This window comes from Lissotriton helveticus, chromosome 7 (genome assembly GCF_964261635.1).
Source record: "Lissotriton helveticus chromosome 7, aLisHel1.1, whole genome shotgun sequence".
NCBI classification, from domain to species: domain Eukaryota; kingdom Metazoa; phylum Chordata; class Amphibia; order Caudata; family Salamandridae; genus Lissotriton; species Lissotriton helveticus.
The window spans coordinates 432,269,715-432,287,460 of NC_136068.1; the positions used below are offsets into that span (position 1 = coordinate 432,269,715).

The 17,746-nt window shown below is 46.3% G+C and overlaps 1 protein-coding gene across 2 annotated transcripts in view; it reads right to left on the bottom strand.

The window, feature by feature from the left end:
- CLN3 (CLN3 lysosomal/endosomal transmembrane protein, battenin) overlaps window positions 1–17,746 on the bottom strand; it is a 1,158,832-nt gene that overhangs the window by 814,992 nt on the left and 326,094 nt on the right. For both annotated transcript variants that reach the window (XM_078652328.1, XM_078652329.1), the window contains exons 6-8: window positions 6,419–6,504; window positions 5,574–5,646; window positions 4,521–4,664 (exon numbers count right to left, since the gene is read on the bottom strand). In XM_078652328.1, coding sequence (XP_078508454.1) covers window positions 4,521–4,664; window positions 5,574–5,646; window positions 6,419–6,504 — 303 coding nt within the window. The remainder of the gene's footprint in view (window positions 1–4,520; window positions 4,665–5,573; window positions 5,647–6,418; window positions 6,505–17,746) is intronic.

Consider the following 17,746-nt stretch of genomic DNA (forward strand, 5'->3'; position numbering starts at 1 on the left):
TGTCTTTTATGATGTAAAAAATCGAAATAAAGACGTATGAAACTGACTACCTAACTAGGACTTGGAACAATGAAGGACTTAAAGAAACCTTCTATACCAAAAACCAATTTGATCGTGTTCAATAATTGGCAATTTCAAAAGAATATGGCTGAATCAGACATAAATGATATGATACAAAATGGAACTTATGATTTGACTCAATTACCTATTAAAGATTTAGACTTATGGCCCTTTAATTCTGACACCTGTATTCAGTATTTCCTTTCTAACACTCCTGGACCTATAATTAATCATATGGACCAATGTGATAATACACAAACACCTGTAGTAGTTGCCACATATAGCATAGGTAAGCGATGGCTAGAACATTCTAGTCTTTCAACTGTAAAAGAACACGTTTCCTTAATTAGCAAAAACATGGATGTTTCAGAATTTCTTCTAGGACGACGTCCTAAAAGAAATAAAAGACTGCTCCCTACAGGAATATATGCTATTTATAATGAATTAAACAAATATTCCGATAAAGAAGCTCCAGAAAAAATTAGGCAAATAGATTAAGAAAACATGAAGCAGTCTTTAACGTTCTTGAATATGGAATGCAGAAACTTTCCAACAGAGTGTGCTCATTGAACCACATTCTTTCCTTTGCCTTAGACCTTATAAAAGGAGACCTGTGATGGTTACAACACGGGCAGGCTCGACTAAGAGTAATTGTTCAATTAAACTGGGCACTATACAAACAGTTGAATCAGGGTTTGTGCCTGGGCAGCTTCTCAATTAAACCATGTTTGAAGCATATAATTTAACACTAACTCAAAAAGCAATGGCAAAGAAAGAATCCACACTAATGCTATTGAGTACAGGACAAATGGAAGACATCCCATTTACGGTTAGTGATATTACGCCTATTACTTGGTTTATACATGACATAATTTCTTTGCCCATTGCAACGCTGCATTTTCACAACTACCAAAAATATAAATCCATTTGTTTCTATGAAACTATGCACAATTCAGAATTGTTCCATTTATGTAAATTTCCTTTTTCCTACATCTGTTTAGATGAAAATGAAGATGATCCAGTGTATAAAAGTACAGCATATAGCAGAAATTCTCCTTGGTCACTCCCTTCTGTGTGACACCACATCATTACATGGAATGTGTAACACGTTGACGCCAGGGTTAAGTTGTGCTTTATCTGTTTCTACCATTGCATCCATTTCCACACAACATGAACTCCCAAATAACGGTTCTCATTTATTTCTAACAAATGTTGTTTGCTGTGGATTGGAATCTAGTCAGCCAAACCAGATAACAGTTTCGGAAATAATACAATGTTGTGGAAGGACTTTGTACATGCTAGCTCAAAATATAATAAGAAAAACCCCTTGGCCTAGTATAGACATGAAATCTATGCATTTTGCCCAGCTAAACGAGCTATTATCTGTTCTATAACAAAAAGAAATACTGTTGACTACAGCAGCTGAAAATTATAGCGTGCAGACAGCCACAACTGGTTCAAAAATTCAATTCAGAGGTTGTTACACATCCAATACCAAATACAAACAATATTTCATTCATATTTGATGACTGGTATTGTACATCTTCTTAGGAACAATGGGTCTGGTGACTGGATTTAAAGCAGTTTTTGGGCTGATTCCATCATTTTCCCCCCTTTGTTCTCTAGCCTCTTTGGAGGGTTTCCAATCGTCATACTGCTAATCGGCTGTGGTATCATCATCTTTCTCCTGTTCTGACAAGAAAATAAAAAATTTGGAGTACACGTATCAAGCTGAATAACGATGCAGAGACTCCAGCACGCTATGTGGGACATGCTTGCCTATATGAACTCAGTGAGCAGTGAATGCTCATATTTTGCTAAGTGAATGCTACAAACCAGTGTTTTTGGTGCATAAACTGTCTGACTGAAGTCATCTTGGACTTACAACTAGAACAGCCCCCAGTGGCTAATCTTGATATGGAGGCGAACAATTAGATCTCTACACGAGCATCAGAGATAATGCTGAGCAATGCCTTTATCCGTTCTACAAGATGCTACTTATGACCGATCAATATCACCAGTAGCACTCTTCGATGCAGCTCTGGATGTATAGTTTGATTACTGTTATCTTTCAAGCCCCCTGGAGAGGAGCCACAATTACCACAGAGAGATGATTCAGAAAAGGGGGTGGTGATGAACAGAGTGTCTGAATTAAGCAGACCACTCTTACCCAGTCCAAAGATCAGGGCTTGATCCATCACCGTTATTTAGCTCACTGCCCCATCCCAGCTCAGAACCTGGCTATATGCAAATTAGTCTGTCCCTGGCCCAGTGCATCATGGGAACAGGGCAGACCAAACTACCAAGCCAATTCTTCACCAGAAAGGAGACAAGCTTCCGGGGACCGGTTTCTGCCATTTCAGGCGTCGTCGGCCCGGCTTGCTTAAATCCTGATGGAGCAGTGAGCAAGGGACTCATGTCTGAGTATACCCTTCCACGCTTATGGTGGACAAAATGATTCAGAAAAGGGGGTGGTGATGAACAGAGTGTCTGAATTAAGCAGACCACTCTTACCCAGTCCAAAGATCAGGGCTTGATCCATCACCGTTATTTAGCTCACTGCCCCATCCCAGCTCAGAACCTGGCTATATGCAAATTAGCCTGTCCCTGGCCCAGTGCACAGAGGGCTTTAGAAAAAGCAACCAAGTGCTGGTCAATCGAATGTGCAGATTACTAACAATCAACAGGCATTGTATGATTTTCTTAAACATCACACGTATGCTGCATGTGCACCTGATGTCGACACGTCCTTTGATGAGGGATGAACTCAATATGTAAGTCAACCGACGATATGTATTCACATACCACAAAGACTGTATGAACTATTTTAATCGACTGATTAATGTTTGCTTTTTACCACATATTTTTAATCTGGCCTATTTTATATCATCACTGGTATATTTAATCCCAACATGCATAAACCACTTTAGATAAATTATAACATACATAATCATCAATTACCTGTAACAATGCAAGGTTTAAAAAGTATTCATGCTTCGCTATACTTGCTATCGATGTCATTTTTGCTATTTACATACATGATGCATAGATTGCCTTTGTTTTATGTTACAAATATATTACATATTAGAAATATATCTTATTTTAGGTACTTTCCCCCTAGGTTTGACTCAATTTTATGTAGGTTTCTACTCCATCTTAGCAAATGAAAGTCGCCATGTTCCTGATTTCAGACACCGGAAGTCCCCATCTTTTCCCATTAATGCAGAATCATAGTCAAGTCTGCCGTTTGATGCAGACATTGTCTGACCTTATCTTTTCAAGAACTGTTAAAGCCTCAACTCATTCTGATGCGACTTCAGTATGGGACAAGTACCTACTTACCACCATGTGAAGGTCAAATAAAACCAAATGCAGACAAAGCAAAAATATTATAGTCTGAGTTGAATCCTCTTGTCTTATATGTTCATAAGAAAACGTCCGGGATGCACACCTTTGATGCACATAGTCCATGTCAAACTTCCAAAACTTCTGTCAGAACTTAAAATCTCTGATAAGATTTAGTAGATAAGGACAGCCACTTGACAACTTGGCAGGAGAGGATTTTCGTCCAGATTATCACAAGATACTCTGCCAACCTTTGAGAGGGTACATCTCGCCTAAAGCAGATAAACCCAAGTCCTGGAGGAAGGCCGCTACCGCAGTGGGGGTTTACCCTTCGCAGTGAACGCAGTCTTCATACCTCCACTGATAAAGACAGCTTTTGCTGTCAACAAGATATTCAATACATCTCTTCTCTCTAAGAAACTCTGGATTGCAAGATGCTCTACTTTCTAGGCTCTCTAACTGCAACACATAGAAGTAGGTGGTTGGGTCCATTTTAACCATGTTAGAAATGTCCATTTTATTCCTGTTATTGATAATGGACTCTATTGCTGTTTTTATAATATTCGGTGTAGTTGCTTTACAAATATTGATTAACAGGTTATTCCTGTAGTGATACACTTAAAAGTGCTCATTCTTCTTGGTGCAATGTGTGTGTGATATTGTTAATAACAAAATAGGTTTCTTACAATTACTAGGCGCCACTGATCCCTTCACAGGGATTGTTAGTACCCAATAGCAACAACTCTACTTCAACAAGGCACTGAATAATGTTTTATGGGCCTACCATAATCTGTCCTTCACATTCATCGTTGGTGCATTGGACCAATGCCAACGTCATAGTTTGTGCAATAAACACACCCACCAACGTAAAGGAAACACTCTCCCTACAAGGCCTCCCCTATGCCACACAGAAGACATCACCCTATTAAAAAATGTCATTTAACAGACACATCTCACTCCAGTGCAAACACCTCCAGAAGTCCCTACACTCAAACTCAGAGTGGCCTCTTTCCCCGCAAGGTAAGCTATATCTGCTAAGAGCAAACAGCTTCCCAGAAGGCTGCATCTGCACCTTCAAGGTATAATTAGGCTCCCCATGCCTTATATAGCCTCACCTGACCAGGAGGAGGATGGGTATGATTAGCATGATGAGCAGCGTGTTTCGCGGTGACAAACCAGCCCAAGTCAGTCCCAGGTAGGAGAGTGCACCAAAGATGCCAGCCCCGCCAGTTCCTGACGACCACCAGGAGACCACATCACTGTGGGGGAAAGTGAGGAGGGGATAAAACAGGAGGAATGAACAATAATGAGGTACTGCTGTAGTATGGAGATGTTTTCTGCACAATGAAGACAGCATTTCTGACTTGAAAAATCTTCCATGAAACAAAAACATTTTGCCCAACTCAGTGCTTGGTAGAGAAATATTTTTAGAGTGAGAGCAAGTCACTGCCCAAGAATAAAATACATTATTTGAAATATATTGTTAAATGACAAATCATCACTGAATGGTAGCAGCCTACAACAAATATTTCTTATCATGGTGTAAAATGTCTTGTTAACCGCGGATGGGAGTATGGACACATTTTGCATAATTGGATCTCCTCAACACCCCAAAAAATCTCACTTAAGGCAGTGCATGCGCTATCTGTTTCGAGACATTTTGTTAGTTTACAGTGGGCTTAGAGCTAATCCATTGTTTACCAATTGTTGGTCTCATTGTCACTCTCAGTAGCCTGCTTCTTATTTGATGGTTTGTGTTGGCTTTCCTTCCCAGTCTTGACACATTACTGTGCCCATACACTGCTTGTTTTTGGTGCTACTTTGTTTTCTTTTTAGTTAAGTTTCTAACAGAATGCATGCGTTTTCCTGCTGTCTCCCTCATATATTTCCCTCCCCCAGTCTCCATGTTGCTCTGTCTTGGCATGTGTCGCCATCCCCACTTCTCCATGTTGCTCTTTGACTGTGTGGTTCTCACCCCCAGACTAACAGTCTATTCTGCACCAGTTCCAGCACACTTTGATAGTTACAAGCCTGTTGAGGTGGTGCATAAACAGACAGAGCAGGCCATGTGGTGGCCAGAGACAGAAATATACAGAAAGAAATCATACAAAGCAGGTATTTATGTAAGTAACAGACACATATCCTGAGAGTGAAGGAGACTCAGTTACCTGTGAAAAAAGGATGTCAGGCTAAGGAAAGTGACCTCCCCAAGGCCGGACGAGACACTGGCAAACACCACGCCTAGAGAGGAGAGAACAGAGACAAAAAGGAACAAGTTGCACTGCCAGGACAATGCTGTACGCAAGGACTAACGGTCACTTTCCCAAAGTGAAGCCTTATCAGCCATGCCTCCCAATATGCCCTCTATACAGAACTACAGACCTCGCTTCCCAATGGCAACATGCACATGACTACGAGCACTCTGGCCAAATGACACATCTTCACAGAACTGAAGGTTGCTTTATCCTCACATAGAACCACCTGCCCTTTCTTCCCAATGGGTCTCCGCACAGCCATATGGCCTGCCCTCCCATTGAGGCCTCTGAAGAGGGCTACTGACATCTGAATGCAAAGGGCTTCTATACAGAGCAATGAGCATTCTCCGCCCAAAAGGCCCTCTGGTATATAAAGCGCGAAACTCACATCTAGGTACAACTAAGCCACTTCGGGACAATTCTTTATACAGCGAAACCGTGATGGATGAAAACGTATGATGCAATATGAACCATTGTTAATCAATTAAATTGTTTGCTGTCCAAGAAAAACAGTTATAACAGATTAATTAGTGTTTACCAAATGATTGCCTATCTGACCTAACCTGAAAAACGTTGTTCCCTCAAATGCTGCACACTGGTAATTTTTTTGAGTGCATCTAGGATTGGTATTGTTGGTAAGAATATTAAAAATAATTTAGAGTGAGGACTCTTCAGACTGTAGATCCTTTACAGACTTGGTCTCATTCTTGAGGAGGTTCAGGCAACACCACTTTGACCCAGGTAGCTTTAGGGTTTACCTGAAAGACTCATGACAATTCCAGTAGAGAAGGAGACAATGAGGAAGCTTGCTGCCGCTGTCAGTATGCAGAGTGTGACCCTGAAACTGGAAGGCAAACAGCAAGTAAGTAACCACAGTGATTAAGACATTTTTACAGCCAGTCTCCTCTATGATTTTCCCCCAAGATAGAATAAAAGGGAAGGGGACTAGGGACATGAAAGAATGAACAGGAAAAGGCACAAAAGGTACATAAAAAAGGGAGAAGAAGCAGGGGAGTACTATAGTGGGGAAAGGACAAAAAGAGGAGGAAAGGAAGAGTAAAAGGAACGCGTGGAAATGGGATGATAAAAAGGAACAAGGGCGTAAGGAAAGGTGAAGGAATAAGTAAAATGTAAATCCAGTATTTGTAAAGTGCGAACAATTACCCAAGGGCGTCATGCCGCTGGGGTCCATCGGGAAGATTAAGTGAGCTATTGCCTAGAGTCACATGGTGATGGGCTGACCTGCCGCAGGGGATTAACTAAGCTCCCTCAAAGACCGCCTGGATAACAACGCACACAACAGCAAAGAGCTTTTCAGCATCGTAAAGGAACTCTCCAACCCCAACGCTAAAGACATACCGCCCTCACAAGAACTGTGCAACTCACTGGCCATCTTCTTCCACCGCAAGATCGCGGACATCCATGACAGCTTCAACACCATAACCGCCACGATTACGCGAGACCCCACCTCCCCTGTGAACACCACCAGCGCCAACAGCCTGACCTCCTGGTCCAACGTCAACGATGACGAGACACGCAAGGTCATGAACTCCATCCACTCAGGATCTCCGTAAGACCCGTGTCCACACCACGTATTCAACAAAGCAGACGCTGCCATGTCTAGTCTAGTCTAGTCTGGATACTTGTATTGCGCAGCATATCACATCCCGAGGGAGTCTCATGGCGCATGCGGGAAATCCTGAGGAGGGAGAGAGAACCAAAGGATGAAACTAGCAGAAGAGCCATGTTTTCAGTTTTTTGCGGAAAGTCATGTGTTCTGTTGTTGTACGTAGGCTGAAGTTGCACCCCAACTACGGAAGGTCATCAACATCTCATTCGAAACAGCGACATTCCCGGAAAGCTGGAAACATGCAGAAATCAACGCCCTCCTCAAGAAGCCCAAGGCGGACCCCCAAGGACCTCAAGAACCTCTGGCCCATCTCCCTGCTCCCGATCCCGGCGAAGGTCATCGAGAAAATCGTCAACATGCAACTGGCCCGCCACCTGGAAGACAACAACATCTTGGACCCGTCCCAGTCCGGGTTCAGACGAAACCACAGCACCGAGACGGCCCTCATCGCCGCCACAGACGACATCAGGCGGCAACTAGACAATGGCGAAACATCAGCCCTCATCCTCCTGGAACTGTCAGCTGCCTTCGAGACGGTCTGCCATCACACTCTAAAGACACGCCTCCTAGAAGCCGGAATCCAAGAGAAGGCCCTTGACTGGACCACGTCCTTCCTCTCCGGCAGAACCCAGAGTGTCCGCCTCCCGCCCTTCCGATCCGAGGCCACCGACATCATCTGCGGCGTCCCCCAGGGCTCATCCCTCAGCCCAACGCTGTTCAACATCTACATGGCCCCCCTCGCACAAGTGGCCCGCCAACACGACCTCAATATCAACTCCTACGCTGACGACACCCAGCTCATCCTCTCCCTCACCAAGGACCCGCACACCGCCAAAACCAACTTCCACGAGGGAATGAAGGCCGTTGCCGACTGGATGAGGAACAGCCGTCTGAAGCTGAACTCGGACAAGACGGAGGTACTCATCCTCGGACCCACACCCACAGCCTGGGATGACTCCTGGGGCCGACCACACTGGGAACAGCACCGACACCCACTGACCATGCACACAACCTAGGATTCATCCTCCACTCCTCCCTCTCCATGCCTAAACAGGTCAACGCCATCTCCTCCTCCTGCTACAACACCTTCCGCATGCTCTGCAGGATCTACAAGTGTATCCTGACCGAAACAAGAAGAACGGTGACACAGGCCCGCGTCAGCAGCAGACTAGACTACTGCAACGCACTCTACGCAGGAATCCCAGCCAAACACCTACGACGACTATGCCTACTGAGCAACGTCACAGCACAGATAATGGGCCTCCTAGCAACGACATACCACATGTCAGAGAAGAAGGACATCCTGTGAGTGTATCCAGGAATTCTACATGGATTAGGGAAGCTAAAAGGACGGCAAATAACACTGCACATCAATGAAGCAGTAAAACCAGTGGCTCAACATCACAGGCGAGTGCCACTAGCTACTAACCGGAAGTGGGCACCAGCAGAGCTGTAGTGCATGCATCCCCACCCCCTCCCCTCTTAATCCAGTGCAGCTCACAAAGGCACGCCTCAAGGGGGTGCAGCCAGAAAGCTAGACCCCCCCAGTGAATCTCAGGGCAACCATTCAAGCACACAAAGGCAACACCTTTTCCAGGATCTAGAGTAGACCCTCTCTGGGGGTAAGGAGGGGGGCAGCACCCAACCCTCTGGCCGAGGAGGCTTGCATTTGAATGGATGCGACAGTGCTTCAGGGCTGCGCCCGGCGGTCCCTTTGATTTCCTTCTCTTTTAACCTGCACTCCGGGAATCGGGGGAGGAGGGGTGATGGAAGAGGGGGTGGGAGGGAGACGACAGGTATCTGAACAACTGATGAATTAATGCGCCAGCAAAACAATTTAAATGAATATTTATTTAAGATCACACGTTTGTCTTTGCCAAGCATATTATTACAGATGGTGCGAGTATTCCATATGTTTACGGTTAGGTTACAAAACTATGCTAACCACCACAATCACTGCTGTGTGCACCCTTTCTGCTTGAAATACGACTACATTACATACATAAATAAATTATACATGTGACTTTAGAGATAATGAAAAAGGCAGGAAGTAACTGGAGGGACGCGTGGAAATGGGATGATAAAAAGGAACAAGGGCGTAAGGAAAGGTGAAGGAATAAGTAAAATGTAAATCCAGTATTTGTAAAGTGCGAACAATTACCCAAGGGCGTCATGCCGCTGGGGTCCATCAGGAAGATTAAGTGAGCTATTGCCTAGAGTCACATGGTGATGGGCTGACCTGCCGCAGGAGATTAACTAAGCTCCCTCAAAGACCGCCTGGATAACAACGCACACAACAGCAAAGAGCTTTTCAGCATCGTAAGGGAACTCTCCAACCCAAACGCTAACGACATACCGCCCTCACAAGAACTGTGCAACTCACTGGCCATCTTGCAACTGATGAATGAACGCGCCAGCAAAACAATTTAAATGAATATTTATTTAAGATCACACGTTTGTCTTTGCCAAGCATATTATTACAGATGGTGCGAGTATTCCATATGTTTACGGTTAGGTTACAAAACTATACTAACCACCACAATCACTGCTGTGTGCACCCTTTCTGCTTGAAATACGACTACATTACATACATAAATAAATTATACATGTGACTTTAGAGATAATGAAAAAGGCAGGAAGTAACTGGAGGGGTGTGTAGAGGGAGACGACCACAGAAATTTCACTTTGATGCAAGAGTCCCTGGGCTGCGGGAAGGCAGGGAAGCTGTGGCATGATATGTATTCCCCAGTTAAGTGGAGAGAGGAAACTGACAACATGACTTCATCCCTGAGGAGATATTATCAATGTATTTGTAAAACGCTTACAACGAATCCAATGGGCCGCTTAGCACTTTGGGAACCGTGGTGCGTTTAGGGATGTGGGCTATTTGCAGACTGGAGACAATCTGTCTGTTGACACAAAACATAATTGTATTAATTGAAGCTCCTCAAGACCTGGCTCATCGAGCAGTAGTGGACCCCTCCCCCCCAGCGCCTTGAGACACCACCGGGTGAGTAGCGCGCTATACAAATGTCCACGATTGATTGATTGATTGATATTTTGTATAATTTTGAGTTGAGTCAGAAGCTCCATATGTCACCGGGCGACATGGAGCATCCACTCACCGGGGCTCCGCAAATGTGGGGAAAGCGTCGGGGCAGCCCTCTGCCAAGCGGGGATGCCCTGAAGAGAGGCACCAGAGTGGTGCTTCCCTGCAACCCCCTCCCAGCCGGCTTCACTTACCGGCTCGGGGGGGGGGGGGGGGAGAGTCTCTCTCTGTTGCGTGGCCAGACACCCTTCCTCGCTGGTCGGCCCCCTCTTCAGAAGCGGCGGGGGCAGGCACGGTGTGCCTCGCGCTTCTCCGCAGCAATAGGCGGCGGGTCTCTCTCTATTTCCGGGGCTCCTTCCAGCGCATGGGAGCCCCCGGAACACTCGCGCTGCTTTGCACGCACTGCCCATGCTGTATTTGTGCTGTGAACCTCGAAACGCTGGGGTCTTTGGGAAACCTTTCATTTGTATTTTACTAGAGCTTACGTAAAGCTTTACACTACACAAAAGCCAGAACGCTTGGCTTTGCTAATGCTTGCTCATTTAGTTGGCGACTGTTGCGTCGCCCACTGCATGTTTTGAAGGGGTGGTGGGGCGGACCGGATGAATAAATCTCGGTCAATACTGCACGTTTCGGTTAGCGATCTCGGAGTCAGACTTCGATTTAAATGTCCTGGTCGTGCACAGTGGCTCGCATGCCGTGGTCACAGAGGAATAAACAGGGACACAATTAAATAAAATAATTAATGGCGCTAATTAAGGCGGCTGAGAAGACCCAGCCGTGTGCGTCTGCCGATCTCGCGCTGTTCTTTCCTGAATGCGGGAGGGGGCACGGGGACAGCACCCGACTCGCTCGCCTCCGTGGTCCTGTGCTGCGGAACCACAACCAACCGCACTACCGCACCACCTGGAGGCGCCGGGCATGTTAGAGCCACTGAGCACCCCCTCGCCCCTCATCCCCTCTCGAATAGGGAACGTTACGAGTAGCGCAGAAGACAAAAACGCTGCACCCTCACACACACTCCCCACAGTGAGAATCACAAGTAGCAAGCGGGGGGGGGGTCCACTAGTATTCTATTCAGTTAAGTTATGTTTCACCGACTTGCAATGCGCCAATATCTACTGCGACCTACACTTCAAGAGCTCGAATCCTGGCATGGCCTAATCAGCATGCCATCCTTCCGAAGTCGGTGTATAGAGTACCATTAAATGTAGGAGTCAGAATTTACTCGGGGCTGCGTGCAGCATTCAGGAATACCTTGCCTCATGGCACAGACATGAGAACGAGGGGGCGTAGGCTTCCTCGCTAATCTGCCCCCCCATGCGTCAAATAGGCAGAACGCGCAGCTCAAAGATTGCAGAGGGGCAGCTAGGAATGGTGCACACCCCCATCCCAAAGTGAGCATAATGTATGAATGGGTCAAGAACAGAGGAGTGGGCGTGGGTAGAGAGCCCGATCAGCCTTGGGAAAATGTGATGTACACAGTGAGGCAGCCGGGGGCCCAGGGAGGAGCACTCTGCCTTGATGACACTAAACGTCAATATACAGATTTACAGGACGCTGCCCGGTGAGAGATGTGGTCGGAGGGTGGGGACAGTCTCGGGGAATACAAGAGCGCAGCTGGTGCCCTGGGAGCGCGGGGGATCAGTTTGTGCATCTGGAGGTGGGGCGATCTTTCAGGCGCTTTGGAGGACAGCCTGGAGCCTGGGGGAGAGGGCTCAGCCGTAACTTGCCCATGGACGGCAGCTGGAGGGGTGCTGGCAGTTGGGGGGCCTGAGAGATGAGAACTGAGAATAAGTGGATAATGATAGGAGGGCAGCCGAGAGCCTGGGGAGAGAAAGTTCAGCACAGAGCAGGCGAGATTACAGGCAGAGAGAGGAGGCGAGCCTGCGGAGAGAGGGCAGATCCGAGGGATGTGTCGCTGATGGAGCCTCTCTGCCCCAAGCCTCTGCGGAGCATGCACAAGCAAGCTCCGGCTGGAAAGCAGCCCATGCCATGACACCACCATGTTTCTCCGAGGTCCAGCAGAAATGGGTCGGAGAAACGCCCCGTCATTTTCCGACTGGGGGGCGTGTTTTTCTTTCTCTCCTTGTCCCATTGGCTTGTTGTTTACATTACAGCCAATGGGAAGAGGAGAGAAAGAAGCAAAAAAAACACGCCCCTCAATCCGAAACGGGCGGGGCTTAAAGTGACGGATAAAGCTCTTCTCCAATGGCTGGCCGCCGTTTAGGAAGCCAGCCAATGGAGAAGAGCTGGCTTGTAAGCCATACTAGAAAACATAAAATCTCGCCAGCGAGACTGCACAAGTGCAGCCTACGCAGGCTGAGACCTAAAAATGAATGTAGTGCCCCATATACCTATAAAACGTTCATTGCAAATTCAAAACTGCCTTGTTTGCAAATATGGGCCACTTTATCTTACTATGTGTTTCACTAATGGGGGCCGCTGTTATTTTGGTGCACAGGGCTATGTCCTGCCCCAAAGGCGGCGGCGAGTTACCCTGACCTGCACAGACAGGAGATCGCTCTTCCGGTGAGGCATTCACGCCTGACTTGTGCAGCCGGAGCGCACAGGGTGTCTCACGAGCTTGGCTGTACATGCGAGGCGGGCATAAAGTTTTCGGGGTGGAGAAAAACAGCCGCACGACACCGAACAAAGCCCAGAGATGCACAAGTGAAGGCGTCCATGAGAAAACGGTGATGCAGGGATCTGGGAGCTGAAGGTGCGGGGGCTGAATCGAAGTCAAAAGCCCCCTATTCACCCCCTCTCCTTGTGCCAGGATCTCTTCAGCACCGCACGCCAGAGAAGAAAGGAGATTTTGAGGTGACGGGAGGGGGGATGAGAAGAAAGGAGGAATCTGGGCTCCAAAGCATTTATATAAACTGATGGCCTGTCACACGGATGCTGATGAATATTTTTACAGGTAAAAAATGGCAACCGATGGGCTAAAAATAGAGCATTCTGCCGCAGAGCTGTCAGGCTCAGCGACACCGCTGGAATACAAAATCTCCCAAGTCTGCGAGGCTCCGCGGAGGAAGAGGCTGGCAGACACCCGGGCACAGCAGGCAGAGAAGCGACTTAGCATTCTTTGGGCTTCCACACCCGCTATGGGGGTACCCCTCGTAGGCGGACGCGCAACACCCATTGGACTCACAGGGCTTCAGCACCCCCCCCCCCCCGTCGGTGTGGCAGCTCAGGATGAGACAGCTTCCCGGGCACACACACAGCCGCACCCGAGCACTTTACAGGTCTTTCAAAGACCGTTTATGTTAATGAGGCACTGTTGTTGTTTTTCCCCTTCTAAGAGTCCCTGCAGCTCCACTCTGCCTATTGCTTTCAGATTCAGCTCCCCCCGCATTTTTTTCTTAGCCCCGCCCCCGAAATGTGGCTCTAGTAGCGCCTCTGCTCATAGGTCACCAAAATATTCGAATTAAAAGCCTCACCGGTGCACGGATCGGTGTCTAATACACAGTGTACAAGTGCACCCTGACTGATGCGCCAATATGCGCACAGAGCGGGTCTGAGTAGGGTAGGCGCTAGGGGTACCACATGGCAGTGGCCCTTTCACGTCACGTTTTCTACCCCATGTCTTTTGCTGAATTGACGTCCAGACTCAGAGCTCCGTCCTCCTTTCAGAAACCCTATGTAATCCCAGGCGAACCATGTGACCATGCTTCGAAATAAACACCGATATCTGGCCATGACCTATTGTATTGCACACGCTGAAAATGAAAATGTATCAAATTATTTTATATGTGCACAAAAATGTTTTTTATGCCTTTTATGATTTTTATAAATCGAATAAAGTGTATTTGACTGACTGACTGACCAATAAAAACTTTACATGGCTTATAAAACAAGCATTTCCAATGCAACAGGTCTCGCATTAGGAAAGTTTGAGCTATTGGTATTGTAAATGACAAATATTTTATTTATGTGTTGGTTTTGAAAATAGCGAAATTAATAGCTTTGTCATTTACAATGCCAATAGTTATAACTTTAGCAAATGTGACACCTATAGCATTTGTAATGCAATATGTGTTGTATTTACGTGATTTAGATGTATTGATATTACAAATAACAATGGCTTTTAATTTTTTTTAATAATTAATACTTAAATACAAGTTACTGTAATTTATAATGGCAATAGCCTAAACTTTTGTAAATAACTTTTGTGAAGATTATGTTCAGTGTATTTTATTGTGACGAAATTCCAAGAACCGAAGTGAAATATTAACATCTTTTTGTGACATTTGTAATAAAGCTTGAAACATTGAGAGAACATATTTGAACCAGTTGTTGTTGAATGGTTGCACAGATTGATGCTGTGGTGGTGGCGACGAGTGATGCTGTGGCATTCAGTGATGCTGTGGTAGCGCATAGTGATGTTGTGGTGCCCGAGTGATGCTGTGGTGATGTGATAGAGTGAGTGCGATAGATAGAGTGAGGTTGATAGATAGATAGATTGATAGAGTGAGGGGCGATAGATAGAGTGAGGGCAATAGATAGAGGGTGATAGATACAGTGAGTGCGATAGATAGAGTGAGGGCGATAGATAGATAGATAGACAGACAGATAGATCGATAGATGGATAGTATAATTATGTGGCGTGCAATTATGTGGCACTGAGTGGTATTTAGAGTGTAAGTTGCATTGAGTGCAGTGTAATTATGTGGTGTGTTATTATATGGCACTGAGTGGCATTTGGAGTGTATGCTGCGTTGAGCGCAGTGTATTATGTAGCATATAATTATTAATTATGTGGCACTGAGTGGTTTTATGAGTAGTGTATGTTGTATTCAGTAGAGTGTAATTGTGTGGCGTGTAATTACGTGGCACTGAGTAGTATTGTTTGGAGTGTATGTTGCATTGTAATTATGCAGCACATAATAATGTGGCACTGAGTGGTATTGTGTGGAGTGTGTGTTGCATTCAGTAGAGTGTAATTATATGGTGTGGAATTATGTGGCACTGAGTGGTATTTGGAGTGTATGTTGCATTGAGTGCAGTGTAATTATGTAGCATATAATTATGTGGCATTAAGTGGTATTGTGTGGAGTGTATGTTGTATTCAGTAGAGTGTAATTATGTGGCGTGCAATTATGTGGCACTGAGTGGTATTTGGAGTGTATGTTGCATTGAGTGCAGTGTAATTATGTGGCGTGTAATTATGTGGCACTGAGTGGTATTTGGAGTGTATGTTGTGTTGAGCGCAGTGTAATTATGTAGCATATAATTATGTGGCACTGAGTGGTATTGTCTGGACTCTCCTTTGCCTGCCTTCCATCATTTGCCTGCCAACTTGCCTCGGTGGGACAGGAGTCCCTAGGCCATTATCCAGTTGCTGCCTCCACAGCAAGCGTTTCCTCATACTAGCGCCACCGGGTTGTTGCTGCTTCCAGGGGGACTACAAGCCCCAGAAGCCCCTGCACCAGTTCCCCAGCTGCTGCTGCTTGAGAGGGGGAGGCGCCATCATCGCGCTATTTAGCGCTGACTCTCCCCCCGCAGCGTGGGACGCTCGCGGGCGAAGGCCGGACCAAGGGCGGGCCCGTCCTTGCCCGGAAGAGGCTGAGCTGGGCAACCTCTCGGACGCATGCACCACAAATTAAACTTAAAATTCTTGGGACCAAGGATCAAAAAACCTGGTTATGTCAGTAAATGTTATTCACAACACTCAATAGTGTTGGAATAGCTTTGATAAGCCAGAGAATGAAAAATGATATTTCTTTCTTGTGTCCCCCCTCACGCACCAGGGTTTCCCCATGGTGACATGCTTCATCATTGGGGCCATCCCAGCCCTCTACGGACTGGGGCGTGCTGCGACTAGCGGACTACGCAGGAGCACTTTCATTTGTGGACTATGTGTAGTGCAAAGTGTATTGTGAAGGTGAAGTGGTATGTGTATTGTGGGTTAAAAAACTACCTCCCTAGTGAGCTATAAATGATTTATTCTTGCTCCCAGGTGGTACATTTAAAAATGGGGTTCTAGGGATCCTACTAGCAATGAGTTAGGTGTGCCTAGAGGTTATTGTCAACATGTTTCGAGCTCCCCAAGCTCTTCTTCAGGACTACGCAGGGACCAGCCCTTTGTTCGCCACTCCTTAAAGTGCTCAAGTGAGAAACTAGAAAAATTAAAGCAATTTGTTTACTTTGGAATGCTGCAAATTAATAAGGCATGCATTAGTACATACTTCACGCTAATATTGGTCACGCAGTATCTGTAAGAAATAGAAAACACTGTGCGGTTATGGGGTACAAGCCCACACGGTATAAAAATATAATGCAACATACACCATCCTCAAATACATGAGTGGGCTTTGCCTTCGAATCCATGCGTTTGTAAGATAAAAACGTGTGAAGTGCCCAGTGATTAAAATCAAGTGTCAAAACTCGCTTACATTCGTACTCGTAATTATAACATGCACACCACATGAAAAAAGGCGAGACAGACTGTTACATACATGAAAGAAGACCTAACTCGGCCCCCTTGGTCACAGAGTGTTGTTCGTATCCCCTCCAATCTAGGGGGAGAAATCAGGACAAAAGCGACTGTTTTTAGTATGACGATACTTTGAAATACCAAGTGCCGTGGTCGGGTCTCACTGCCAAAATAAAGGTTTGTTATGCTTGGTAAAGGATTGAGGATGTCCTCTCACATGCAGGGATCTATAAGAAAGAAAAACGCTTACTTGGTTTTTGGGATCGATCGGCTTAGTAACCTACACTCCAACCTCCGGACCGCATCTTGAGAAGTGTGCGTCCGGGGGTTGATTATATGCTGCTAACTTCCGCATTGTCATCGTGTTAGTGTGTGGGCCATAAGCTTGTATCCTGTCAGAAGGAGCATTTCGTCAGCCATCTTGGGGCAATAATTAATGAAACGGGTTTTACCACCATTGTATTCCTGGGGCTTAGTTTCTAAAAACGGGTGAATTTACTGTGTAGAGCTCAGAATATTATTACCGAAAAAGTGATTTGCGTTATTTATCGAAAAACATATATATATATATGTCACGGGCGGGTCACCGGGAGCTTGACACCGAAGTAGACCCCGAGGCAGGCAAGGACTGGTGGTCGACTGGTGGTCCCCCCCTTACACCCCTTTCTGTTTCTATGCTGCAGTCCTCCTCATCATGGCCGGAGGCGTGGTACCTGAAAGACACTAGCGCCCAGTGGGGAAACGGAGACGAAGATCAATCGACATACGGCCCCTTTAAGTCTGACCGCGAGGAAACTGAGACTCCGCCCACATGGTTCGTCGCGGAACCAAAAGGAGACACAACCCGGAAGGCGACGGACGGCGTTTCCCGAGGTGAAGGCGTGAGAGACCTGAGCGTGGAGATCGAGACGGAGGACGACGGTGAAGCAAGTCGGACGAGCCCAGCAGCTGACAACAAGCCAGGAGGC